This window comes from Epinephelus fuscoguttatus, linkage group LG1 (genome assembly GCF_011397635.1).
Source record: "Epinephelus fuscoguttatus linkage group LG1, E.fuscoguttatus.final_Chr_v1".
NCBI classification, from domain to species: Eukaryota; Metazoa; Chordata; class Actinopteri; order Perciformes; family Serranidae; genus Epinephelus; species Epinephelus fuscoguttatus.
In genome coordinates this window covers 37,455,972-37,482,597 of record NC_064752.1, presented here as the reverse complement: position 1 = coordinate 37,482,597, position 26,626 = coordinate 37,455,972, and the positions used below count along the sequence as shown (strand labels likewise).

General features: G+C 39.6%; 2 protein-coding genes across 2 annotated transcripts; both read right to left on the bottom strand.

Moving 5' to 3' along the window:
• Positions 1 to 1,295: 1,295 nt before the first annotated feature.
• Positions 1,296 to 8,455, bottom strand: LOC125893814 (translocon-associated protein subunit alpha-like). The gene is made up of 9 exons (XM_049584745.1): positions 8,298 to 8,455; positions 7,106 to 7,224; positions 6,921 to 7,014; positions 6,592 to 6,719; positions 4,142 to 4,276; positions 3,589 to 3,665; positions 2,599 to 2,677; positions 2,240 to 2,333; positions 1,296 to 2,108 (listed from the first exon to the last, which is right to left on the bottom strand). Exons 1-9 carry the CDS (start codon positions 8,365 to 8,367, stop codon positions 2,044 to 2,046), a joined length of 861 nt encoding a protein of 286 aa, XP_049440702.1. The 5' UTR covers positions 8,368 to 8,455; the 3' UTR covers positions 1,296 to 2,043.
• A 15,054-nt stretch (positions 8,456 to 23,509) lies between these two features.
• LOC125890494 (ammonium transporter Rh type B-like) lies at positions 23,510 to 25,283 on the bottom strand. Its single transcript, XM_049579172.1, has one exon. The coding sequence runs from the start codon at positions 25,276 to 25,278 to the stop codon at positions 23,812 to 23,814; it is 1,467 nt and encodes a 488-aa protein (XP_049435129.1). The 5' UTR covers positions 25,279 to 25,283; the 3' UTR covers positions 23,510 to 23,811.
• Between the last annotated feature and the right edge of the window lie 1,343 nt (positions 25,284 to 26,626).

Here is a 26,626-nt window from a genome sequence, read left to right as displayed (position 1 = left end):
AATTGCACGTTGCATGTTTTGCTGACCTGCTGTTCACTGGCTGAGAGACTCTCTAGGTCAGTGGTTCCCAACTGGTTCAGCCACCGGGCCCAGATTTCTCTTTAGTCATTAGTTCGAGGCGACACAGTTTAATACATTCAGTGTCATACTTGCATTTGGCCATGTTGCTGAGCTAGTTTGCTGTCTCTGTCAAATAGCTGTCTGTTAGTCACTCACTCTACAGCAGAAAACAGCACTTCAATATAAATGCTCTGTGCTGGAAATTCACTGTACTTCAGAATAAAGTGTGTTTTTTGGCAAACTTGTCATGTTCATCCCATCAAACTCATCAAAATAAAGCTTTTTTTATTTTTTATTTTAAAAAAAAGTGTCACAAGTCCCTTGCGGTCCATTTAGAGTGGACCCACGACCCACTTTGGACCATGCCCCACCAGCTGGGAACCACCGCACTAATTCACAATTAAACATTGATTCATATTGGGATTTTACTTTTGTACTCTGAAAGTAGAAAAGGCACCAGAGTGCAGAAAAAAACCCACCAAAATAAAGCTTTTTTTAAGATAAAAAAAGTGTGTTTTCACAAACATGTTTGCGAGTAACTTGCAGTCCATTCACAATGGACCCAGGTCCCATCTTTGGACTGCAACACATCAGCTGGGAACCACCGCTCTAGGTTACACTGCTTCAGCATTTATTTGGAAGAAATTGTTGACGTAGATCAACACTGAACACTTTCTCTTATAATTAGATTTTTCATTAGTTTGTGCCAAATAAGGTCTATATAGTTTTTCTTCTGACCAGGAATTGATGGACCCATAAAAATGTGGGGTTAATGTGACTCAAAATGTCTTAAGAGCTGCAACAATTACTCCATTAATCGAGTTGATCAACAGAAATATTTCCTGATAATTGATTAATTCATTAAAAGCAAAACTGATTGTTCCACTTTGTCAAACATGAGAATTATCTTATTTTTCTTGTTTTATTATTAAACATATTTGGGGTTTGGACTGTTGGTTGGATTAAACAAAACATCTGGTGACATCCTCATTTTTCAGTTTTTAGATGTTTTGTAGACCAAACATTTATTCCATTATTAAAATAATTGTGAGCTGCAGCCTAACATGCCAGTTCCTTTCAAGTTTGTCTGAGTGACAGCATCCACTGGTGTCATCTTCCTGATGCTGTGTACTGGAGATTGCAAAAACACGATTACACAAATCACAAACTGTTATAGAATGCAGACAATATAATAATTAAAAAATAGAAATAAGAGAGCAGCCAGTGGGACAAAATATATTTTGTTCACCCTTTTATTGTTTTTGAAAACATATTTTTTTTCCAAAATTAGCAGTCTGACAGACTGCTCCACCAAGAACGGTTACATCACAACAGCAGGTGAAAAAAATAATCCAGGTAAACTAACCTGCAGAAACCTCCAGAGAACACTGTTTTAATATTGCTTGTAAATGCAGCTGCCTTTGCCCCACTGACAAACAACTCAGTGGGAAACCTTTGAATCACTTGCATCTACTTGTTTTTAACGTAAAGCCTTCACAGGGCACTGCAGATATAACACAGATAAGGCACAGTGGTGTTCACATGATCCAGAGGAGGGGGATTCATCTCCTTTAACAGATGAAACAGGAATGCATATCTTTAGCTTTCTGCGGGGCAGTTTGTACCAAAATCCCTTCGTTTTTTTTTTCATACAAAAAAGTTTAATTACTTATTGGTTCATCTCTTATCACCTTTCACACAAACATACTGATGAAAAAGTCCCTTTAAATATGAACTGTAGTTCAGTCCTGTTAGTGTCTAAATGGTCTTGTTCTGATCAGAGCAGTAGAGTCCAGGATGCCGTGTTGTCGTGGATCCAGCCGTGCAGCAGGACGAGAGGCTGCGATCCGTACAGACATCTCTAACACATTGCTCGGGCTGGAAATGTTGATCCATTATAAATGAGAGTCGGGTTACTGTGGTGAGGAAATGAGCTTTGAAAGCCTGATGGACAGTATGATGATGGAAGGAAACAGACGGCTTTTATTGATCTGCTCCAGCTGCCCTATTGGTTCGTTTCCGTGGAGATGCTTTAGGGGATGCCTTGTCTGGAAGACAGCATATAAAGATTAGATTTATGTCGCTGCATTCTGACAGAGAGTTACAGTAATATGAGAAAAATCACTTCTCTGTATGGCCTGATATTACTTGTGACAGCTGGGGATAAAAATGAACATACTCATGACATTGAGGGTCTCCTGAGGAATCCAGCTGATGTCCACATCGCTCATCCCACCAGTGCCTTTCTCTATTTTCACTGGGAGTCTCTTTTTCTGCAAAACACAAGTTGACACGTCTCATTTTTAAACCATTTTATCCATAAGCCTGTTTAAAGTTCAATTAATCCCTGTTTAATGAGCAGATTGAACAGGGAGGAGGATGGATGACACTCTTTGTTAATGTGCTGCTTTTGACTTTATACACAACAATATTTTATTTAATTTGCACTGGTAAACCAGAGGAAATTACTCATCAATCTCCCAAGTACAGCAGACCAAACATAAGAAATAAAGCAACTGATGGAAGACAAACACATACCGTCCTTGTCTCCAGGACCTGGTACATCCCAAAGAGCATCAGGACCACCAGTCCAGTCAGGAAGATGTACATGAACATCCTGCAGAAACAAACAAAATGATTTCTTTAATCAGGTACAGAAATCACAAAAGGAGTTCAGTAGTTCAGTAGGTGTTTTTACATACCATATTCTGTCAGTGATGACTTAAGACACAAATAAGACCTTGCAGTTTCCATGCAGTTTAATTTACTTACATCCCCTTTACAATGCATAGTCACAGTTCAGAGCTAAATATGTTTCCAATGCTTTTTCTGCAATGCTATTTATCTAAATATCTGTAGCAACCAGGCTCAGTTGACGACTGTGGTATGAAAACACTTCTGACCTCTCAGATATTGTGCGGTCTACTTGCTAAATAATGTATGCTAATTATGATGCAGCACAAGAAAGCCATCAAAAATAGCTATATTCCAACAAATAGCTTCCTTTAACAGCAACTGCAAGTTTTTTTGCATGAAGACTGCCCTTAAATGACCTTCAACTGATCTGTATCTGCAACATTTCCTAGTCCATTTGGAGATTTTAGGATGCAAAACACTTTGTTTGGCTTGAATAATTTGCTGGTGACAGTTTCTGCATCTTGCACCAGCAGCACAATTCTGACAACTAATCTCTTTGTGCCAATTTCACACCTCCTTTTACAGGTTCTTACATGTGCAATAGTCTAGGAAAGCCGGTATTGTGAAGCCTTAGAGAGCTGGATGTAGCCTTAAGGGACATTTTGGATAAATAATAGGTGGAAAACATAATTAGATTTATACACCACTTCCACAGAACTGAGATTGGTTTAATATGTCCTGCTGCCTACTCTGATTCAGTCAGTTTGGCTCTACTCCATAGCTTGTGAGCTTCCTTTCATTTTTGCAGTGAGATGATATGAAAGAGCAAAAACATTTTCTACATTTTCATTTACAATTATGTACGTGATAGAACATAGAAGAAAGCCTTACGTTTCTCCGTCCAGTCCCTCTTCTAGCTCAGTGATGGTGACAGTCTGGTTGTAGATGGCAGTCTGAAACACGCTGCCCTGAAGAGAAAATTAAAAAATTAGTAAGCAAATACTCTTCGTAAACAAGTACCTTGAACTTTCTCGAGTTTTTAGAGCTGCTCTATAACAATCTGAATGCCATTATGAGTCAGCATCTGTCACATCATTCGTTAACAGCACAGAAACATCAGTCAAAGCTCAGCAGGCAGAAAATAATGACAGTAAGGAGCTGCCTGTCCTCCCAATTACACAAAAAATAGGAAAAAAATGAAGCTGTAACAAGAATATAAAGACACACTGCTGCGCTGACAATGGCTTCCTCAGGCATCCATTTTCATGAATCATCAAAATTTGAGGTGGGCTGTGGAAAAACCTTCCTGCAGAGCATTTTGACAGTCACTGCCTCACATCATCACACTGCCTCTTCTCTAACATGTCCACCTGAACCAACCTCGAGCACCGACCACCATTACCACATATATTTTTCATGAATAAATAATGACAAACATTTTTACCTCAGAGTCGAGATAGTTGAGGAGGATAACAAGACCAAATGGGCGACCCGCCATGGGCTGGGCTGGGATGAAGGAGTACTCGAAGGAGGCCTGAGCCTGGGGCTGCACGACAGTGCTCAGAGGCAACGCTGTGAACTACACAAAACATACATCATTAAAACGATGACTTTTTTTGGCAATACAAACATACACATCCAGTAGAGGCATAAATGATAATGTTGTGGATTTTTCTGTCTTCTGCTAAAAATAAAAAAGGCTAGACATCTATGTAGTGTGCAGTGTGTGAGCATCAGTGTGTGAGCATGTGCAATACTGTAACAAATTTCAATTTACACAGGCCTAAAGGAATACTCCACCCCCCAAATACTCTGTATATCAACGACTCATCCTTGTTATGTTGTTTTCATGGAGAAAACTGTGTTTTTCTTGCATGCCTCCATAGTGAGCGAAGAATCCAAAAACTGATAAAATTCTTGATGAAATAAAGCCATAGGGGGCTGTGTTTAACAACAGCAACACTTTAACTAATGTACAAACTTTTACAAGTAACACAGTACAGTCCAGGTCTCATTTATCCAGTCGTATGCTCCATACTTCCAAAACTCACATTTTTGCTAAAACCTTAAAATTTCAAACACTTATCCATAAACATTCTCATGCAAAGAGGAGCAGCAGGCCTGTGCTGTTTATGCTTAAGTGTTGTAAGTACAACAGTTTTAGTGAAAATGCAACTGTTTGAGAACCACTGAGCATACGACTGGGTATATCAGACTTGGATTATACTGCATGAGCTGTGTTACCCCCAATTTGCACACACTCTGTCTGTGCATCTGGAGCGACCGACAGCGTGTACCGTCACCTACTGGGTGCGTTTCTGGAGTACCGCGCCATGTAGCGGAGCCACAAGCTCACACGTGGGAACTGCGAAATCACACGATATAAAGCACCATTCACTCCCAGAACTCCTGCAATTTCACACCACATCTTCTCCTTTCGGTTTGTATCCTTGTAGAAAGGATGCGTGGTGTCATACAAAATACTATGGTTTTCCACTTTAACTATGAGTTTCTCCTCGTCCATCTTTCCTCGGACCCTCGCACTGACTGACAACTTGTGTGACAGGATGTGACGTGATTTTTAAAAAAAATTGAGAGTTTAAAATCCGTAGTCCGTGCATTGTGTTGTATTTTGAAATATACCGGATGCTGTGTGCGTTCTGTTTCCGGTCTGGTGCGATCTTAGCTACGTGGCTTGACGTGCTATGGATGCGCAGTCACTGAAAAATAGACCTGGTGCACTTCTGGGACACTCCAGAGACGCTGCGCAGCACGCGCTGTGGAAATGAAGCTATTAACTAGAATGGGAGCGTATCTGCTACACAGTGCGCGGTGCGGCACAGACAGAGTATGTGGAAGTTGGGGGTTAGAGTTTGTAAATGGTCAGGGTGTAAATCACTGGTTTCATCACGATGCGATATCATATAAATTCTTTGGACAACAATACGGTATTTGCCAATACGATTTTGAGATAATAATAATATTGTTTAACAAAGGTACAAAATTCAGCTCAATAAAAACTGTGAGGGTTCACAGACATGTCGTTTTTTTTGTTAGTCACCAACTATAGGCTGAATGTTTACGTTGCATAAATTAGCCTAGCGGCTAGCGGACTTTCCTCCATTTATAACTTCATAAATTACATGCCTTATTTAAACTTTTTCTTACTTGCCGTTGTTTTAAGTCACTGCATGTCCGTTGTAAATATACAGAACAGCATAGTTGAATTTAAGCCTGCATGCACGTTTTTTCAGCCAAACAGTGCTGAAACAGAGTTTTTAATGTTGCCGTAGTGAGAAGAATGAGATGCCCGTCCAGGCTGGTGATGTTACATCGTATTTTATGTCACAACAGCATGGTTTATGTATGACATGTGCTCTGTCTGTTGACCCCTTTTTCTCAGAAATCCAAAATATTTCCACACTGCTGATTCATGCCGGAGTAGATAATGTTAGCCTCATCGTCTTTCTCTTGGCTGCTTGCCATCTGCCTCCCGCTGTTTGATGATGACACAGACTATAAAAATAAAAGCGTATCCTAAAGATGACGATATAAACACTGACTCGATATATCGATCCAGATCCAGATCCAGGGATCGTTACATCCCTAGTAAATGGATAATTTGACATAGTTTTGCTGCTGTTAAACGCAGCCCCCTGTGACTCAGATTCATCAAGAATTTTCTTTGTCTTTGGATTCTTCGTTCACTGTGGAGGCATGTGAGAAAAGTTTTCACCACAAATTCAGGTAAACATAGGGTGGGTAATTATACAAATGATCATTTGGGGGGTGACATATTTCTTTAATGGTTTTATTTACTACATACTCCAGATTAAGTCAAAAGATAAAGAAAATGTTTCTGGGTGTTTTTTTAAATGTAGAGATCAAACTTACATTCTGGATGTAGAACTGGAAGTCTTGGGGGTAACGGAAGGAGGCCTCCAGCGACTGAACGGTGAAATCCTGACTTCCTTTGTTGGTGAAACCCACCAGGAATCTCACAATTTCATTGGCAGGGAACTCTAAATGTATGAAGAATCCAAGTAAATAATCAATATATTAAAAAACATGTATAAAACAAAGGGACTAGGTTATAAGATGTACTAACAAAGCCACAGTATTGCCTGATATGTCGCCCCATAAAAAAAAGCAGTCTAAGATGATGTCTTGACACAGTGTTAAAGCTTTGAAAGTTCACTGAATAAAAAAAAAACCAAAACAACCTTCTCCGGTCATGAAGATGATGGTCGTGTCGGCATCGGGGTGAGACGTTAACTGTTTATCACCTGCTTCGTCAGCATCGTCTTCATCTCCTTCCTGAGGAGGAACATCACATGACATCGTAACTTGAACATCTACAGGTAAACCTATGGTTTGCTGTGCTGCTGTATGATGAAAACAAACATACCGAAGGTTGTATCTGATCTTCCTCAACGAGCACCTCTTCATCATCTTCCTCCTCATCTACTGCAGCATCTGCGTCCTCAGCAATGTCCTCAGCAGAGTCTGGGTCTGCAGAGACATGGCCTGCATGGGGAAGAGGACAAAACGGTATACGTGAGCGAAAGTTTGTCCCATCATAATACTGATTAAATGTGTTTTCCTGGTGTTAAAACTGTTTGAGTCGGGGTATTGTCTCTGGCGGCTCGTTTTTAGTGAGCGAAATGGACCAATATGTGCACATTCACTAATTTTTTTCTTTCATTCAGTTTTTTGTGTGTCTCTATCTTCTGCAAATGCCAGCAGTCATCCCTAAGGATCACCACAATTTATCAAGTTATGTCAACAGGTGTTTTCAGTGGTTGTTTGTGGACAAAGAAAAGAGAAGCTGGGAAAAGAAAGTGATTTTTCTCCTGAAAAATGAAAATGCAAAATATGTAGCTGGAATATTACACACCATAATGACCACTGAGAAAACAAATCAATGAGTAAAACGTTTTAAAGTGATGCATCAGCTGGACTAACCTGGTAGTAACGTACATGCAATGCACTGTAACATGAATGGCTGAGTTTTCTGACACATTCTACGTGTTGATACATTCTCCTTATAGCCTGGTATTTCCTTGCAGGCAAACTGGCTACATTTGTTGTCGGTATAAAATGAGAGCAGCACAATAAAAGTCCCAGTTTTAATGTAAGTGAGCGGGAAAAAAAGTTTAAGAAACCTACAAACACACAGTGAGAGTAACCATGTTATCTATGGTGACGTGTCCCAGCCTGAGGGAGCCGTTAACTGCTGCTGCATCCATAAGGACTTTTAGACTTTGCCCAAAATCACCTCTAAAGCTCACACAGTCAAATTTAACTCCACATTTAATGGCTTGCATCTTTTTTTCGCGTTTGGACGGCAGCAGCTGGCTGCAGACGACCATTTTCAGTGTAAAATAGACGAGCTACAGCTCTCCTGTTCCTATGAATGAACATGGATAAAACGTACATGCATTAACGATGGTAAAGTTTTGGTGAAGACTTCCAGCTGCTGGTGAAAAGCTGCGGCACTATGCCACGTCAATAAGTGAGGCTGTCTTAAAACTTTATAACTGTTGCTGAAGTAAAGCGACGACATAAAGAGTCTGTTTCAGAGAAGAAATGTAACTTACCGATGGATATTAACCCGCAGGGAAAGGCCAGGAGGAACAGCAGTAGAATTTTGGACCCGAAATTGAACATTTTTGTTGGAGCTGAAGCTGGAGTTAGTAACACATCAGCGTTCAGGAGAGGAGAGGACAGCGGAGGGACAGGGGGCGGGACAAGAGGACGGTAGACCCGCCTGTTTTAGCTCTGTCTGCAGGAGGACTGTCTATGGGAGGGACCAGTCTGCTTTAAAGCACTAGAGCATTGAGGTGAGGTTTACTCAGGCAGGAAGTTAGTGTTGGAAAACGTGTAACAACTCGTCCACATTTTTGCTTTCAAATAATATTGGGTAAAAAATGACAACAGACCGTCAGTCCGTCAGTTTACTCTTTTATAGACTTAGTCCTTATGAAATACTGGTGACAGCTGAGATACTTGTTCCTAACTTTTGCATATTATTCCTCTTTTTGCACACTGTAGGGGAGAACAGGGTTGGTTGTCCCTAAAACGGTGGTCGACCAGAAAGGTCATCAGTCAGCAATATTTCTTTGATCACTTTAGTTGGAGAAAAAAATAAAATTAAACTCTATCAAGAGCTGAGCCTTTTCAAAAATAATGTGGGATTTATAGGTTAGCCTACACATGTCGCCTATGCCATTGTGAGCATTTTACTTGTGTGGTGGTGTGTCTGTGTCACTCTGCAGTTACACTTCCAAAACACTAGTCGATGGTGGAGGTTTCTGTGAAGTGCTGTAAAGTTTAGTTGATTCAAAACACAAATAAAACATACATTAAACATGTCTTAATTGAGACAGTTTCAAACACAAGTACACAAATTGGCTTCACTATAACTCGCAGCAGTCACAGACAAACACTTGTCTTCATCTAATCTGGACACATTTTCCCTACTAATACAACATGCTAACATTATTAGCACAAGTCTATGGCATTTTACATTGTATAAATTAGCCTAGCAACTAGCGATCTTCTCCTGTTCTCATATAAAACCGGGGACAACAGCAACATTTAACAAAGGTAACGGCACACAATTTGGCTCCTATAACTCACAACATTCATCGATGAAACAACTGTCATATTAAACACATTTTCCAAACAAATGCAAAATGCTAACATTATTAGCACCAGCCTATGGCATTTTACATTGTATAAATTAGCCTAGTGGCAAGTGGAGATTTCCTCTGCTCATATGAAGCCAGGATAAATCCTGAAGTATAAATCCCCGAAGGATAAATCACACGCAAGACTTAAAATGCTACGTTAGTGGAGGCTTTACTGTCTTCACAAATTATTGTTTTTTTATCTGTGATAAAAGCTTTGTTTATTGGGGCCCAAGTTGGCTGTGACATTCATTAGGGGCACATTCAGTCTCAAAATGATGTGCACCATTTTGCTCTGGTTTTCTGGTTAAATGACATGTTTCTTCAAAATGGTGTGAAACAGTGTGCAGTGGGCTTTGAGATGCATTTTTTCTCATTTGGTATGTGTGTCAAAAGTGTGTCTATAGGCAGTGATGTGTTTATAAACCAAATTCTGGTAGATCTTCACTTATTGTGTGCACAGTTTGCGATGCCAGTAAAACGCGTCTTTGAATCAAACTGAATTAATCCCCACCGTATTAAAAGGCAGTACACATATGTAACACAACAGACTGCTCAATGCACCATCATTTTTGTCTAAATAAACATTTCGCTGTGTTTTGTTGGTGCTGAACGCAACTTAGAGCTCTTTCCCATGAGAACACTGTTTAAAAAAAGTTGGTAGGCCTACTGAAATTTCAGTAGATCAAGAAATGGCAACTGCTTATTTATTCAAAGCATTTATGGTGAATAATAAATAATAAAGCATATGCCTGGTTAATGACTTGGAGTTTAATATGATGTACAGTGTGATCACATTCTACTATGAACATCAAACATGCCAGAAATAATACAATCACCAGTATTATCAGTTGTCTCTTACTTTCTGTTATCGATTAGCCAGACTGTCTACAATGGCTAGGCCAGGGGTAGGCAAGCTGCGGCTCTGGAGCCACATGGGGCTTTTGAGCCCCTCTCCATTTGCTCCCTGTGGCTTTGACCAAAAATTAGGCTACATGGAAAATAATCACAATTATTTTTGAACATTTTAACTTTCATCCATCATTGTTGTAGGCCTACAGTGATTATTTTGTTATCCAGTTATAAAAATATGTTATCTGTAGACCTACAACAAATTTAGAAAATATTTTAACATTTCGTGAACTAAAATGTTAGTATTAGCTATGGCTATGGCCTGGCGAACATCAAGAGTGGTGTTTTGTCTTGAGTCTCCTTAGCGAAGCTAGCTGTGGACTCCAAATCCAGAAAGAAAAAGTCTTGGAGGAAAATATTTGATTTAATAGTGCATAGACAGATTTGTTTACTTTCGTTGCAAGGTATAAAATATTCATAAATACTGTAGAGTAGCCACCTTATGGTAAACGATATTAATGATTAGGCTAATTAGTAATGTTAATAAGCTAATTTAGACTTGATAAGGCTGTGTTATCTTTATTATAAGGCTCAAATATAAAGATAAATTAAGTTTTTTGGACTAAAAATGGCTCTTCTGGTAGTAAAGGTTGCTGACCCCTGGGCTAGGCTAACAACTGCCATGATAGATGATATGATAAAACAGGGGTGAGGGGAAGGTATAATCAGTTGGTTGCAATCTGCAGCCTCACCACAAGGTGCCAGTAAATCCCACACACTGCTCCTTTAACTGAAGTCAGACACAAGTATTTGAACAATAATGCAATATTGTAGATTTAAGTACTCAACAGTATGTGAAGTACTTAAATGAGCTTTTGCTGTACCAGCCACAGAAATGCAATCTTTTTACATGTTAGTGCATCAGCAATATAATGAAATACTACAATGAACTCAGGGTTTACTCTGCTGCATGATGGGTACGTCATAGAGCTTCCTTACTTTTACTAAAGTTAAATTTTGACTGATTACTATAACATTCATGTACAAATATGACTAATAGCCTATATAGAGTTTAAAAAAATACCTTGTAACAAGCAATGCACAGTATGAGCCTATTCACATTAATGATCAGATCACTATGACATTAGGTATTCCTGTAAATATAGAGAAAGGCTATGATAAACCACACAGCAATGTCACTGTGAAGATAAAACTTTAATGTTCTTGCACTCCTCAAATAAAAACAAGTTTTCCACAATATTTAGTCTGCTTAAAAATGATTCAGTCTGAATTGCTTGAGTTTGTGTAAACTTTGTATCAGTGTTCAGAGACTGGCTGAGAGCATGAGGAGGAAAATATAAACAGCGTAGGATGTGGTTGGACCTAAGGCCCTCAAGATGTCACTGTAGCTCATTTGCACCAGTAGCACATACCATAAACCAATAACATATACTGCGCCACTTGAGGTCCACCCATTTTATTTCTCTAACCATTCCTTTGATCTCACACACTGCCATAAAACCATGTTACGAGCAGAGAATAGCGGAGTCACAATACAAAACACGTTGTCACCAGGATGAGCTGTGTAATCTGACATACAGAGACTTTATTAACTACAGCATGTCAGATATATTAATTACACTCTTGTGTGTCCTGTAAGCAACGTATCCTTTGATGAATCCTAAAAAAGACACACACCCTGACAACTTCCTCTGTAGATCCATCTCTTTAAATAACTATGTATCATGATATGAAGGTGGACATGGCTTGACCTATGGTAGCCCACACTCCTTGCAAGAAACAACTCATCCAGTGTTGGTGGGTGGGATGTGTTAAAAACAGACCTGAGAACCAGCTGGATGATGTGTCAGGTCTGAGTCGCCACTTCACTAAACTGACAGTCATCTCAAACGTGGAAAAGGGTGCAGTAAACAAAAAAAAAATAATTAGAAAACTAGTCATTTAAACAGAGCAGTAGTTAAGGCTGTAGTATCATCTGTCAAACTGAAAAATTTAAATCCATATGTAAAGAAAAGCTGTCTTTGTTGTAACCACTGAAGGGTGGAGGTGACAAAAACAACTGACAGATAAACAGGTTTCAGAAGTGACTTTGAGCTGCAGAACATCACACTGTTTATGTACTGTTTGCAAAAGATGTAAATAACTGGTGGCTTGTGTGTTTTTATGGCTGCAACCTTTGTAAAATTCCAGCTCCCTGTCTGTCTGATCATTCCCTTCCATGTATGCATCTCACGTCGCTTTGTAGTGGTCAGATTCTAGAGAACAAACTGGGTTTACCCTCAAATGTTGATAGGACTCAGTCTGTAGAGAAATCAAAGAGATCTGATGGCTGTAAAGATGCCAAACACATGGCTGCACCAACAGATACAGCAACGTGGATAATATTAGAACCAGGCATACAGAGAGCTGCATAATCAGGTTTGACTGTCCTGCATTAAACATTATACTCACAATATGATCAAAACCAGTACAAGACTTAAAACCAGGAGATCAGTTTGCTTGTTAACACTAATAATAAACTATAATCTCTGTGGATATCTACCTCCTATAGGATGTCAATTGTTTCACAGTCGCTAGTATAGAGTGTGTTGCAGGTTACAGAGGTTTGCTTCTGTTTCATGAGGTCGTCATGAAAAAAGGTAAATCAACATTATCTTACTTCTGTAGGTGAAGGGCATCACACTGATAATGGAATTTTTCTTCACACTTACTTGTTGGTCTCAGTCATTTTTACCAGCGTATTTTGCCCTGGCAGCTCATGCCTGAGGTTAAAAGTATATACTATAGAGATCTGTGGTCACTGGATACCAACGAATGTGGCTGAAGTGTCAATGCATCATCTTTGTGTGACATTTGAATATCCTGTTTTATTAAGAGTTGACGTATGAAAGGGACCCATGTTTTTTTTCCAGATAAAAAAACATATTTAAATGTGTCTGTCCTTGACCACTGTAGAAACATAATAGTGGACTCTATGGAAGAGGACCCGCTATGTAGACTTAAACAGCTCATTCTAAGGTAGCAAAACACAATGCTTCTTAATTTTAGCTACTTATGAACCAATAAAAAAATAGTTATGAATATTATATACCATTTCTGCCAGATGCCCCTAAATCCTACACACTGGACCTTTAAATAGCTGCTGGCTAATATATGTTAAATGTTACTTTTTGTATTCTCAAAGATACCCAAAATAATTTTCATGGTAATCTCCAGCAGTTCGCAGCCTGTCAACCTGTTGCCTTGATGTTATTCTCAGTCTAAAAAAAGTTTGTGGTTTTCTGCAAAAGCACACATCCTGTAGCCTGTTAACAGTCCTTTGAAAAAAACAGCTTCTTCTCTCAAGTAGCATCACACCGTGTGAGGATAAACATGCAACAGATGCTGTAGTCTTGTTTATCACATTTACAGTATAGTAAGAGAAACACAGAGAAAGAAAGAGACATTAAAGCTTCGTTGCCATGGAAAGCTGTTGCAATGGGACACGTGAAGGTGGTAAGTCTTGATTTAAGATATAGAAAATGTCATCTAAGGGTGAGCCATAACATGATCCTTCTTGATGTAAGGGCTGACATTTATGACATATGTATTAAGTATCTCTTATCGCAGTTGGTATAAGAAAACACTGAGTCGGTGGTTACTATAGCGACTAGTTAGGTGACATGGTATCTTTAGATATTCAAGAACCTACAGCAGTCTCAGTCCATATTCTTTTTGAGGAGCTGAATCTGTTGCCAGGAGATGAGTACATTTTAGATTTTACTTAAATAACGTGTTTAATTGGTTACAGATTATTTTCTACAGTGCGGTATTAGTACTTGAGTTAAGGACCTAAATAAATCCTCCATCACTGGGTGCTACCATGGTAACAATGTGATCTAATTATTCATCTTCAAAATTTTCTGATGAAACTGCGACTAAATGAAGGCAGTCAGTGAGACACAGTCAGACTCCTGTTTAAGTATCACTGAGTTTGTTAATTAGGTTGGTGCTGCTCTGCCCAAAGGCGACGACATGCAACATCATGCACAGAATGGGTTTCACATTATGATGAAGTCACACACCACCACAATGTGAACATATAATAGTATATATATCATAATATGAGATGTTTTATATGTATGAAAGTATATATGGACATCAGCAGAGGTGTGGACTCTGGTCACATGAGTCGAACAAGTCAGACTGCAGTCACACATTTGATGACTTTGTGCTCGACAAATCAAAAAAGACTGGAAACTCGACTTGTACTTTAACACCAACCAATGACTTCTGGATTCAACTGGACTTGAGTCTTTTGACTTGAAAACACTTGATATATTCTCCCGAGCCCAAAGACTAAATGTTTTAGAATCAATTCATTTCCTGAATCAACTAACATTAACACTATTCATTCTCGATACTTATTTCTTCAGATCCACTTTGTTTGAACCACTCCGACAGCATCCAGTCATGTAGCAGGAGAAAACCATGAAGAACTAACACTGCTTCACTTAGCGCCAGTTGAAAAAAATCACACCAAAGATAATTTCGTTTGCTTACAAAAACTATTCTGTGGTCAACAGGAAGCAAAGTGCAGTGTGCAAAACATGCAGGTTGAAATTATAGACACAAGCGCAGCAACTTACAATAAACTTGTTTTAACAACTAAGTACAAATTTTAAAAAGCGTTCACATTTATAAATGTAACATATTCTTACTCTGTTGTTAAAATGGCATTACATTTGGTGAAGAGCGCATTATGACTTGTTTAGGACTCACACTCGAAGTTTAGGACTTAGGACCTGACTCTGACTTGACTGCAAAGACGTAAGACTTACTTGTGACTTGCAAAACAATGACTTGGTCTAGGGTATAATACATATGTAAGGCGTAAATCATGCCCATGTATGTGTTGACTCTGCAGGGATAACATTAAATAAGAAGAGTTGATCAACAGGAGAAAACACATCTGAAAATAATACAGTATGTCTGAAAGCATCTTTGCATTGTATTACATTATATTTTACAAAAAAAAAAACATCCATCCTTTGCAGGTATTCCAGACAACCTCACCAATAAGGTACTGTAGGGCAGCCTTTACGCAGTCTGAGAGGTGAAACCAAGGTCAAAAGAGTCTGTTGATATGGAAAGATGAGTGTATTAACATTTTCGTCAATTCCTCTCTTCTCTCATCTGGACTAATGGCATTTGGACAGTAAGAGGACAACGTTCAGAGGCTTTACTAAGAAAATCAGCATGCAACAGTTAAAACGAATGGGACAAAAGCAGGATTTTGAAAAGCATTTTCCATTAAATGCTGTGGTGAAGACAAAGACATAGTTTATTGACTGAATATTTGACTTTATTTAAGCGAGTTATACATTCAGTGAAATGTTAGAACAGTCAGCACGGTGGACTGAAACAAGGCTTCGCAAGTGTTTGCTGAAATAGGAAATGCATCCAACATGTTTTGCTGAGCATGTATTCTTGCAACAGAAGCCGACTGCACTGTGCAAACACAGTTCACACATTCATGTGTGAAAGCATCTCAGTACAAACCACATCTTCTTCTGCAGACGACAGCAGATCCACTGAGGACAGAGATGGTGTAAATCTGTTGCTTAAGGTCACCCCTGCTGTGGCCCAGGTTTGAAAGACAAATATCAGAGCCTGCAGCTTTCTCCAGTTTCAGTACGCACCTTACATACAACATATCTGACCTCATAATGAGGTTGGGATTGCAGCAGGTGAACCAAAAACTAAATGACATTTTCTAGCCAAACTGATGTATGTGGACACAAATCAGTCGCAGTGTTCTTGATTTCACAGTATCATGTAGTCGTTGCTCCTTATGCTGTATCAGTGTCTTTTATGCATCGTTATAATATGCTTGCAACTGTCTTTATGCATGCAACTGGCAGGAGACAGAAACTTCTTAAAATAACCCTCCTTTATTGTGTGTAGGCCATTACGGTGGTGGTTCAGTGGTTATAACTGTCACCTCACAGAGTAGATGGGGTCTTTCTGTGGGAAGTTTGCATATTGTTTCTATGTGTGCAAAGGTTTTCTCTAGGTGCCTCTGTTTCTTCACACAGGTCAAACTCATGCAAACTCCAGACACTGAGGACAGTATCCTGTCCAATTAAACTTTATAAATGAAAATAAAAATTGAAATACATGACAAGTCAATATAATTTTATTATTTTTTAACAATTTTTTTTGTGTGTTTAAAAACATTTGGTAGGGTTCTCAAATAATCTGAAATGATTCACAATAAATATAATTATTTTTCTCTGTTTCTTCAGGTTCAGCGTTTTTTTGTAAGCCATTGAATGTACAGCTGCTAATCGGGGGTATCGGCACAATACTGGTCCTCTCACTATTTTGGAATATTTTTTGCTGTGTATCAAAATGTTGCTCAGGTAATTATGTTATTCACCCATTAAAAATCTAATGAAAACAAATTCATTTCATGTATTTGAAGGTGAATGTATTATTCTTTTACTGCAGCAGGAGAAGGGAGGTGTAAACCAAGGACAAGACGAAGGTATGTAGCTTATTACTGTTCGATGGAAGAGGCAAAATGATCTCTTCTTTAATGGTCTGCATTTTCAGACATCACTGCCAGACTGAAAATCAAAATAACAAATGTCATCTTTGTCCAATTTCAGACAGAGCTCGAGGCAGATGGAAGATAATCCTATTTATGGAAATATAAGCTACATGCAGACGAGTAAGTACGTTGTACATGTGTGTCTCTCTCAGAGCTTTTATCTGTGTGTGTTCACAGTGTGATGTTGTATTTCACAGGCATGACTTTGTTCACTGGAGCTGATCCTCAATACGCTTCATCTGTGAGGGATCAACACAGAGTCAACTCTGAATCACAGGTAGAGTCTTTATACATCTATTACAAAGACTGAGGGTTTACCAGTTGAAGGTTTGGTGCAGGGGGGCTCTGGGAGGAAAGGACAGGATTTTTTTGGATCATATTGGATAACTTTGCAAAACTGTTTTTTATTTTTATTTCTTCCTCCAGTCCAAAACTCAGGATTGCTATGCCAACCTGACCCTGAAGCCTCCCGGGCCACAGTCTGGCCGCAGCTCTCCACAAATACAGTACTCAGATGTGGTTCATTTAGAGGAGCAGCTGGAGTCAGAGAAGGAAGATGAAGGCAACGCAGACGCCCTCTCCACCATGTCTGATCTATATGCCTCTGTGCAAAATCAGCGCACCAAAACCATCGATACTGCAGACAGCGGGGAGGGCTACGCCAACCATCTCTGAGATGAGATGGTCTTTGTGCAGCTTGACCTTCCACCATTGGATGGCACTGTTTGTTGTTTGTCATTATATCAGAAATGACAAGCCGTCTGTTCAGCTATGTCACCATGCACATGAACACAACTGTATTTACTGGAGAATGTTCGATACATGTTTTGGACCTGCCTTGTTTTGGTGTTGCAGATGTTTTTGTAAGAGCGATGTGTTTGATTCTTAACATCTTATACCTTTAATTTGTTGGTTCTATGCTTTAACAAACTGGGATTCATTAATTGTGTAACATTTACTGAAATGATGGATTAGTATAGATCGCCTCCTGATGTGTTTTAAGACATAAGATAAAAATACTCTGCTTTGAATTATTATCTGTTTTCTGCTGTTTTAGTTTTATTTTATTTTTTTTTTTACACCAAAAAGCTTAATTTCAAGTTTCAGGTTTCCTCATCACAGTTGGCTTTTTGTGATGTCACAAAATATGCTAATAGCCTACATGTTAGAATTATATTTGAGGTGAGCACGGAGAAACTTTATCTCTTTAATGGATAAACGTGAAAAATCACATAAAGTAATTTTACACATTGAAGCTCAAACATCCAACTGAAGTAACAATAAGCAAAATTCTGAGTGGAGGGGGACTTTAAAATACATCTCAGGTGCCCATGGGTCAATATCTGACCTCTAATTCTCTACTGGTGAAGTCAGTTGTGTTAAACTGTAGATACCAGCTTCCTTCCTGTAATCTTTCCTCTTGAGGGGTCGCGGGGGGGCTGGAGCCTATCCCAGCTACATCGGGCGAGAGGCAGGGTACACCCTGGACAGGTTGCCAGACTATCGCAGGGCTGACACATAGAGACAAACAACCATTCACGCTCACATTCACACCTACGGACAATTTAGAGTTATCAATTAACCTAGTCCCCAATCTGCATGTCTTTGGACTGTGGGAGGAAGCCGGAGTGCCCGGAGAGAACCCATGCTGACATGGGGAGAACATGCAAACTCCACACAGAAGGGCTCCCACGCCCGGGATCGACCCTCTTGCTGTGAGGCGAGAGTGCTAACCACCACACCACCGTGCCGCCCGATTACTGAGATTACTTTGTTTAAACCAAGTCTTTCTTATTTATCTGGTTTTTTTTCAGTTTCATTGGTGATTTCTGTAAAATCTCATAGTGACAAAACAAAGGTACCCTCCGGTGATGTCTGTTTCCCTTCACCATACTCATTGCTTCATATAATGAAATAAAATCAAAAGATATTGTTATACAGTGGGCGTCTTGGAGGAAAGGTTGCTTTGGTCTGCACTTTGTATTTTCTATCATACAACCTTATTTATGACAGTGATAACACTTAAGTCAGCAATAATCAGTGTCGGAGATAATACGCATTTATCATGATTAATGGTGGGCTGCAGGACAGTTGTAACATTGTCCTCTAACAGCATGTGGGAGTTCACATGGGAGGGGGATTACACTGTGTTATCTACTTCAGAGCATAAAAACTGACTGACAGATTATTCATGACTCTTTGATTATTGTTGACATTGTGTAGCATCAAAAGGTCATAAAGCTAAAAAAAAAAAAAAAAAAAATCAAAAGACATTGCATCATGCATTAGCATGGCGGTAAGGATGGCAATGTCGATCGGTCTTTACGCCACTTTGGTTCGGACTGAAATGTTTCAGGATTGGATGGATTGCTGATTTTTCATCTAGTGTCACTAGCAGCTCAAAGTTTTCACAATTATCCTGTGAAAAATCTCAACATTTGCTGGAAGAATCCGCACAAAATTCACAAAAACATTCATGGCTCACTCACAAAACTATTGCATGGATTGCCATATCAGTGATTAGATATTAGTCATGGTAAGTCATTAAAGAAGTCATGGTCACAGTGGTGTGATGTTCTCAGACTACGGTCAGTAATATTCTATGTGCCCTGTCCTAACCCTTGAAATCGTGATGTCTGAGCTTATTAAGTTCTCCAAATTATTCTTACTTATCAGTAAACGTGACACACAGTTCTTCATCAGAGGAATTTTCCATGAGGAGGATCAAATCAGCATTAAAGTATGTATCAGCACTCTGAGTTATAAACTTTATATAAAATGCAATTAGTAGAGATACTGAATTGTTTGACCATTGTCCATGATTACATAAGGCTTTCTGGAAACCTTATCAGTTAATAAAGGACACTATAATGATGGAGAAGATTCTCCAACCTTTGTAACTAATGGCCTGCACCTTAATGCAGGCAATCACAGTCCTGACTGGACAAAACAACACCTGTTATCTAGTATCTGTCACTTTTTCTCTCAAGGACACAATAAACTTTCTCTGCACTTAAACACATCACTTATCTTAGTGAGGTACAAATCTAAAGAGCTAAAGTGGCCCAATAATCTACAGATAACAGAGCAGTAAATAGCATAAAAGCGCTTACAGTGTAAATCAATAAACTTTCTAATTGAGGAATCAAATAAAGAAGAAGTGAAGAAGACCTCGCCATGCCTTGATCTCCGGAAGTGTTGGCAGGAGATTTGGCATTAGGCAGGTGTTTATAGGTTGGCGAGTTAATGATATCTCAGATACTCAATGTTTTATAATCTTTGGAAGGACATATTTTAATATTAGGGCTTTGTAGCGATAGCTTTTGAATCAAACTGTGCCCTGGCTGCGGCTCAGGACATGCGGATCATCCACTAATCAGAAGATCAGCAGTTTTTAATCTGGCTTCTCTAGTTCGCAAATCCTTGGAAGGATACTGAACTACCAAATGCTTCAGATGGCTGTGTGAATGTCTAAAAATCGGTAGTGGGTGGCACCTTGTACAGTAGACTTGACCACCTGTGGGTGAATGGGTGAATGTGACTCGTAGTGTAAAAGGACATTCTGTCTGAAGACTAGAAAGGTGCTATACGAGTGCAGGTCCATTTATGATTGATCAGAAGACACGTGATTTACAGTAAATTATACATTGACCCCAGTCAGTAAGGTCTACACAGGGGTATAAAACACTGGATGGCTTGCACACCTAATAATGATCTACTTGTAAAGACAAGGTTTCGGGAGCAAGTTTAACAGTGAGTAACCTACTTCAGGTAAAATGCTGCTTCAGAAGGTTTTTTTACTCTGACCAAAATAAAGTTCTCTGATACCATACCATACCATACCAACTTTATTTATAAAGCACTCTAAAAACCCAATGGACCAAAGTGCTGTACACAATTAAACATAAAGTGCACAATAGGCATAAGACATAAAATATACACAAAACAAAGCAAAATAAAAACAATAAAGATAAAAACATGAAGTGCAATAAAATAACACAATATAAAACCAATAAAACATTTTAAGGCACAGCACATGAGTAAAATTAGTCAATAAAATGAGTAATAGCAAATTAAAAGACATCAATTTATGCGGGATCAAAGGCCATGGAGAACAGGTGGGTTTTAAGGCGCTTTTTAAAAACATAGAGTGATGGAACTTGTCTGATGTCGAGAGGCTGGTCATTCCATAGTTTTGGTGCTACAACTGAGAAAGCGCGGTCCCCTCTGAGCCTGCTTGTCGTTTTGGGAACTTTCAGGAGCAGCTGGTCAGCTGACCTGAGAGGGCATGTAGGAGTGTATGGCTCTAGCAGCTCAGAGAGGTATAGTGGGGCGAGGCCATTAAGATACTTAAAAAGAAATAAAAGAATTTTAAAATGGATCCTAAAACGTATGGGCAGCCAGTGTAACGCGGTTAAAATAGGGGAAATGTGCTCACGTTTGTGAGTGCCACTTAAAAGGCGTGCGGCGGCATTTTGCACCATCTGGAGGCGGGTGATGGCGGATGCGCTAACCCCTATATATAAAGCATTGCAATAGTCTAGCCGACTAGTTACAAAGGCGTGGATTATCATTTCTAAGTGTTGCCTTGAGAGAAGAGGTTTTATTTTTGCTAGCAGCCTCAGTTGAAAGAAACTCGACTTCACAACTGCCCTAATCTGACTGTCGAGATTAAGCCCAGGATCCATTATTACCCCAAGGTTTTTGATGGTTGGTTTAGTATATTGCGCTAATGAACCCAAGTCAATGGGTGGGGTCCTAACAGTACCATTAAAGACCATCACCTCTGTTTTGTTTTCATTAAAGTTTAAAAAGTTTAGTGCCATCCAGGCCTTTAAGTCATTAAGACACTTAAAAAGTGGTCCCAAGGAAGGTGCATTTTTCTTTTTAAGGGGCAAGTAAATCTGGCAGTCATCTGCATAGCAGTGGAAAGATATACCGTGTTTGCGTAATTGGACCCCAGTGGGAGCAAATATAGAGAGAACAGAAGAGGGCCTAAGGCCAAACCTTGTGGTACCCCACATGGGAGGGACGCACAAGAGGACGTGAAGTCACCAATGTTGACACTGAAGGTTCGGTCTGCTAAGTAGGATCGAAACCACTCCAGTGCTGAACCCCTAATACCCACCCAGTGTTCTAGACGAGATATTAAAATTTTGTGGTCCACTGTATCAAACGCAGCCGTTAAATCTAAAAGCACAAGAATGACATTGTCACCAGAGTCAGTAGCTAAAAATATGTCGTTAAAAACTCTCAGTAGGGCTGATTCTGTGCTGTGGAGATTTTTAAAACCAGATTGGAAGGTTTCAAGAATATTGTGCTTTTCCAGAAATGCCATTAATTGACTATAAACTAATTTCTCAAGGATTTTTGAAAGAAATGGCAGTTTAGAGATAGGACTGAAGTTTGCAGGGATTGTGGGGTCCAGGGCTGGTTTCTTAATCAGAGGCTGGACCACTGCATGTTTAAACATTCTTGGGAAGACTGCAGAGTGCAGACTGCTGTTTATAACCGCAAGGACAGACGGACCTACAGAGGGAAAAACCTCTTTAAAGAGTCGAGGAGGGACTGCGTCACTTGGGGACCCAGAAGGTTTTAGGTGGCCAACAATCTCTTGTAGGAGGGACGTAGTAACAGGCTCAAACTCATCAAAAATAGCAGAGCAGGGGACCAAGATGGAGGGGTCATAGGCAGGAAATGTGATTGCAGCTCTGGATGAGGAAACTTTTTCAATGAAGAAATTTAAAAAGGTTTCACAGATAGCAGGAGATGGTTCAATGCCCGCAGTCTGCGGGGGATTAAGGACCGAGTCAATGATCTTAAATAATACTTGCAGCTTGTTATAATTTGAAAGAATAATATTTGAGGAGTGATTTCTTTTTGCATCTCTCACTGTTTTCTGGATACAACAGTGAACATTTTTGTAGTTATGTGTATTAAACATGGTGCAAAATATTGTCTGTCAGCAGCTTCAGTACAAAAGAATCTGTATCAGACTTCTATCTTAAAACAATACAGATGGAACTGTAAAATTTGGAACTTGGTGGAAATGTATGAAAAAATGCTTATGTAATGACAGGGAGTAGTACACTGAGACACACTGTTGAAACTGCACTTAATTTTCTCAAGACATCTCAGGTTGTTCATCATCTGTTTAGTACATGGATTGTAGATTGTCTACCAGATAAAAATAGCACCCTGTCAACTTTGGTGTCATATACATTAGGTGTGTATATATGTATAGATATATATATATATATGTATGTATATTGCCCAGGAGGTGAACTGGCACTTCTCTAGCCACCAGTCCAGTTTGGTCTGGACAGGGACTCGAACAGGTGACTCTCAGGTTCCCAACCAAAGTCCCTATGGACTGAGCTACTGTCATCTTCATGAAACTGAATAATTTGTAATGTATGGGTGATTGCATGTATTGTGGGAGAAAGAAACCGAGTCCAGTTACAGTCAAAGATGTGACACTGGAATGTTTTTTGTAGTGAGATCAATTCATGTATTCAAATGTATACATTCTTACACATGAGATAATTAATCATAAATGTAAGATAAAATAGAAGAACTGAAAGGAAGCCAATGATATTTAAATGCCACCCAGTAACATACAACACATTATAAATAATAATAAAAAGACACATTATTTAGGATATTTTAAAAATCATTTATTTCAAAGTGAATTCATAAAGCACAATACAAATTACATTAACTCTCACATTTTAAACTTTTATTTGCCCTTTGCCATTTTACATACAAAACTCTAATTTCAGCTAAAACAGTAAGCAGCTTTTCGGTAAATGCCAATGTTTCAGCTCAAATCCCAAATATATTTCATCTCTCCAACATGAAATAACAGTCAATCTGTAAAACTCACAAACAAGTGTGAAAAACATCTACATTTTGAAATAGTTGCAATGACAATAATTTTAAAAATGTAATGACTCAAAATGACTGCCTCTGTATGTCGACTTTGGTTTCCATTGAGCTCATTTGTTCCTTTTCATCAAGGCTTATGGCAGTCTTGAGCACTTCAACACTATCAAAGTCAGAGGGCATGTCAAAGAAAAGCTCATCATCAAAGCAGTCCTTGTCAGACGGGGATGCCATGAAGGGCAGCTTCATGACAGACCCAGTGAGCATCCCTCCAACTGCAGATGCTACGATGGTGGCAAAGATAGCTGCCACCTGGAAGAGAGCTTGCTCCTGCCCAGTACGACCCAAGCCCGGCTTCAGCCCGGGAATCAGCTGCTGCAGTTCCAGGAGCTTTGGATCTCCCTCAGGTGGAGCACGGTGGGAAAAGATCTGGTACATGCTGGGCCCGTAGGTTTCCTCAGTGGCTAGGAGGATGGCACAGATCCCTGCGGTGGATGATATGAGTCCAGTGAGCCCATGGAGGTTGTGAATACCGCACTGGTCTTGGATCCTCATGTATTGGGCCAAAAAGGGGGTCAGGTACTTGTATCCCAAGAAACAGGCAGTGCAGCCCATGATGCCCAGGACATATGCAGCTACAGGGGAAATCATCATGTCCACAGAAGCCCCAACAGTCACACCACCTGCCAGAGTCACATTCTGAATATCAGCCATTGTGATCTTGCCTCTCTTGTTGAACAGTGCAGAGAGCGCGAAGGCGGTGATAGTGGATGAACTTAGACCTATAAAAGTGTGGAGTATTGCTCTGTGCTGATCGTCACCCTTAAGGGTCAGGGCAGAGTTAAATGAAGGCCAGAACACCCAGAGGAACAACGTTCCCATTACAGAGAGGATGTCAGAAACATAACTAGTGGTCTCTTTAGAATGTCCCTCATTCAGGCCTGGGCGGTACAGCACAAAAGTCACCCCAAGACCAAAGTAGCAGGCGAACAGGTGAATAAGAATACTGCCGCCTGCATCGTTGATCCTAATGTATTTCAATACAGCCCACTCTGTCACAGCAAAGATAGGGACCTCCAGCAAAGCCATGACCAAAAGCTGAATAGGACTGGTCTTTCCAAGCACGGCCCCAAACGAGATGAGCACCACAGCACAGGCAAACTCTGCATTCACCAGGTTGATCACTCCCAGGTGAATTTTACCATCATAGTAAAACTGGAAGAAGCCTTGCATCAGGATTGCCCACTGGATCGAAAATGTAGCCGTAAGAAAGTTGAAGACCATCCCACCAAAGCCGTAGAATCGGAAGAAGGCCAGTAGGCAGCCGAAACCTAAGAAGATCATCACCTGCACGTCAGCAAAGTAGGGATAGTCTCGATACATGGAGTTCTCCATCGGGTTGGTGGCATTGTTTTGCATTTTAGCGTCGGTATCGTCATCATAAGTGACAAAAAGAGCATAAAGCACTATCATGACAACCTCCATCACCAGCACGAAGCCGGGCAGGCGTACCTTCAAACTTGTAGACACATTCATGATGATGCACAGCTCACAGTGACTCCCCCAGCTGCAGCAACGCCACTTTTATACCTCTGTTTTATCAGATAAGAGCAACTAATGGCATTGGAGCATAACCCCACTGATGACATGGCTTTTAACACTGCAGCACCCTGAGTGCAGACTGTACTTTAATCCCTCAGACTTCTCAAAATTACCTTCTCTCTTCCCCTCCTGTTACACATCACAGTCCTAGTTAAAGTTAAAGTGGAAATAGACAAGTCTCCTACTTTAACTTGTCATCATGAGGTAAATGTTGTAATGGCTATAAAATAATGAAACCATCTGTATTTAGATTGGTTCCTTATAAGCCTCATTTTCACTATGCAATTCTGTCTGTCACCAGGTACGATCTCTAAGGAAAATGAAGGCTTGATTCATGGCACAAAGTACTGAGTCAACCTCTGCACAACCAAAACAGAAAGAGGATAGCGCATTTGCTTTCCCAAGTAGCTATCAGTAGCTATCCCCAGTGACTGAAGAATATCAATTAAAGTTCTTTACAGCCACTATCCCCAGTAGCAGAAATAGTGGGACATCGATAGTAACTGTGGAAACTGTGATTGTTGCTCAGCTCTGATGAAAGCAACAGTAGCAACAGTAGCACCAACAATTATAACCAGCGTTGGGCTCGTTACTCTAAGAATATCATGCATTACTAATTGCTCTTTTCAAAAGTAATATAACTACTTTACTTATCACTCCCTGCCAACAGTAATTCAGCACACTACTCGTTACATTACTTTTCCGTTACACCTTTACAAATTTGGTAATTTTGTGCCTTTTCCCTCAAAATTCTGACTCCTCATGTGCCTCTGTGTGAATGTCAGGGTAACTCTGGTAGACACAGCCAGGGCTAGATAGCTTGTAAATGATTTTTTACCTGGGGGTCTTCTGTTGCCTGTGACTGGTATTTTCCTAAAGATTAATGTGATTTATTGTTGTATTTCAAGTCAGAAGTGGGGTAATAACAAAAGTAACGTTCTTACGATTTATTTGGTTTTGGGGTAACTGTAATATTATCACTGAAATTTTACAGTACTAAGTTACACTACTTGTTACTGGAAAAAGTAATATCAAATAAGATATTAAAGGGAGTGTACCCACTTCCTCCTCTGTGACCAGTGACCACCCATCTACCTAGTACTGCACCCACCTAATCAACAATCACTACCACCGATAATACCACTTGCTAACAGTAAATAGATTAGCAAAGGTCTTGTAAAACATGATAAAATGACAGAACAAATCCACAATAAAGGCTGAATTCTGACAGTAAATGAAAAAAAAAGGTTTGTTGTATTTACTTAAAAATGTTATGCCAAGT

Coding starts and splice junctions, on each gene's coding strand:
- LOC125893814 (XM_049584745.1), bottom strand. CDS start 8,367: ATGTTCAATTTCGGGTCCAAAATTCTACTGCTGTTCCTCCTGGCCTTT. Junction 6,720..6,920: donor CATCTTCATGACCGGAGAAG/GTTGTTTTGGTT, acceptor TCATACATTTAG/AGTTCCCTGCCAATGAAATT. Junction 2,109..2,239: donor GGAGACCCTCAATGTCATGA/GTATGTTCATTT, acceptor GCTGTCTTCCAG/ACAAGGCATCCCCTAAAGCA.
- LOC125890494 (XM_049579172.1), bottom strand. CDS start 25,278: ATGAATGTGTCTACAAGTTTGAAGGTACGCCTGCCCGGCTTCGTGCTG.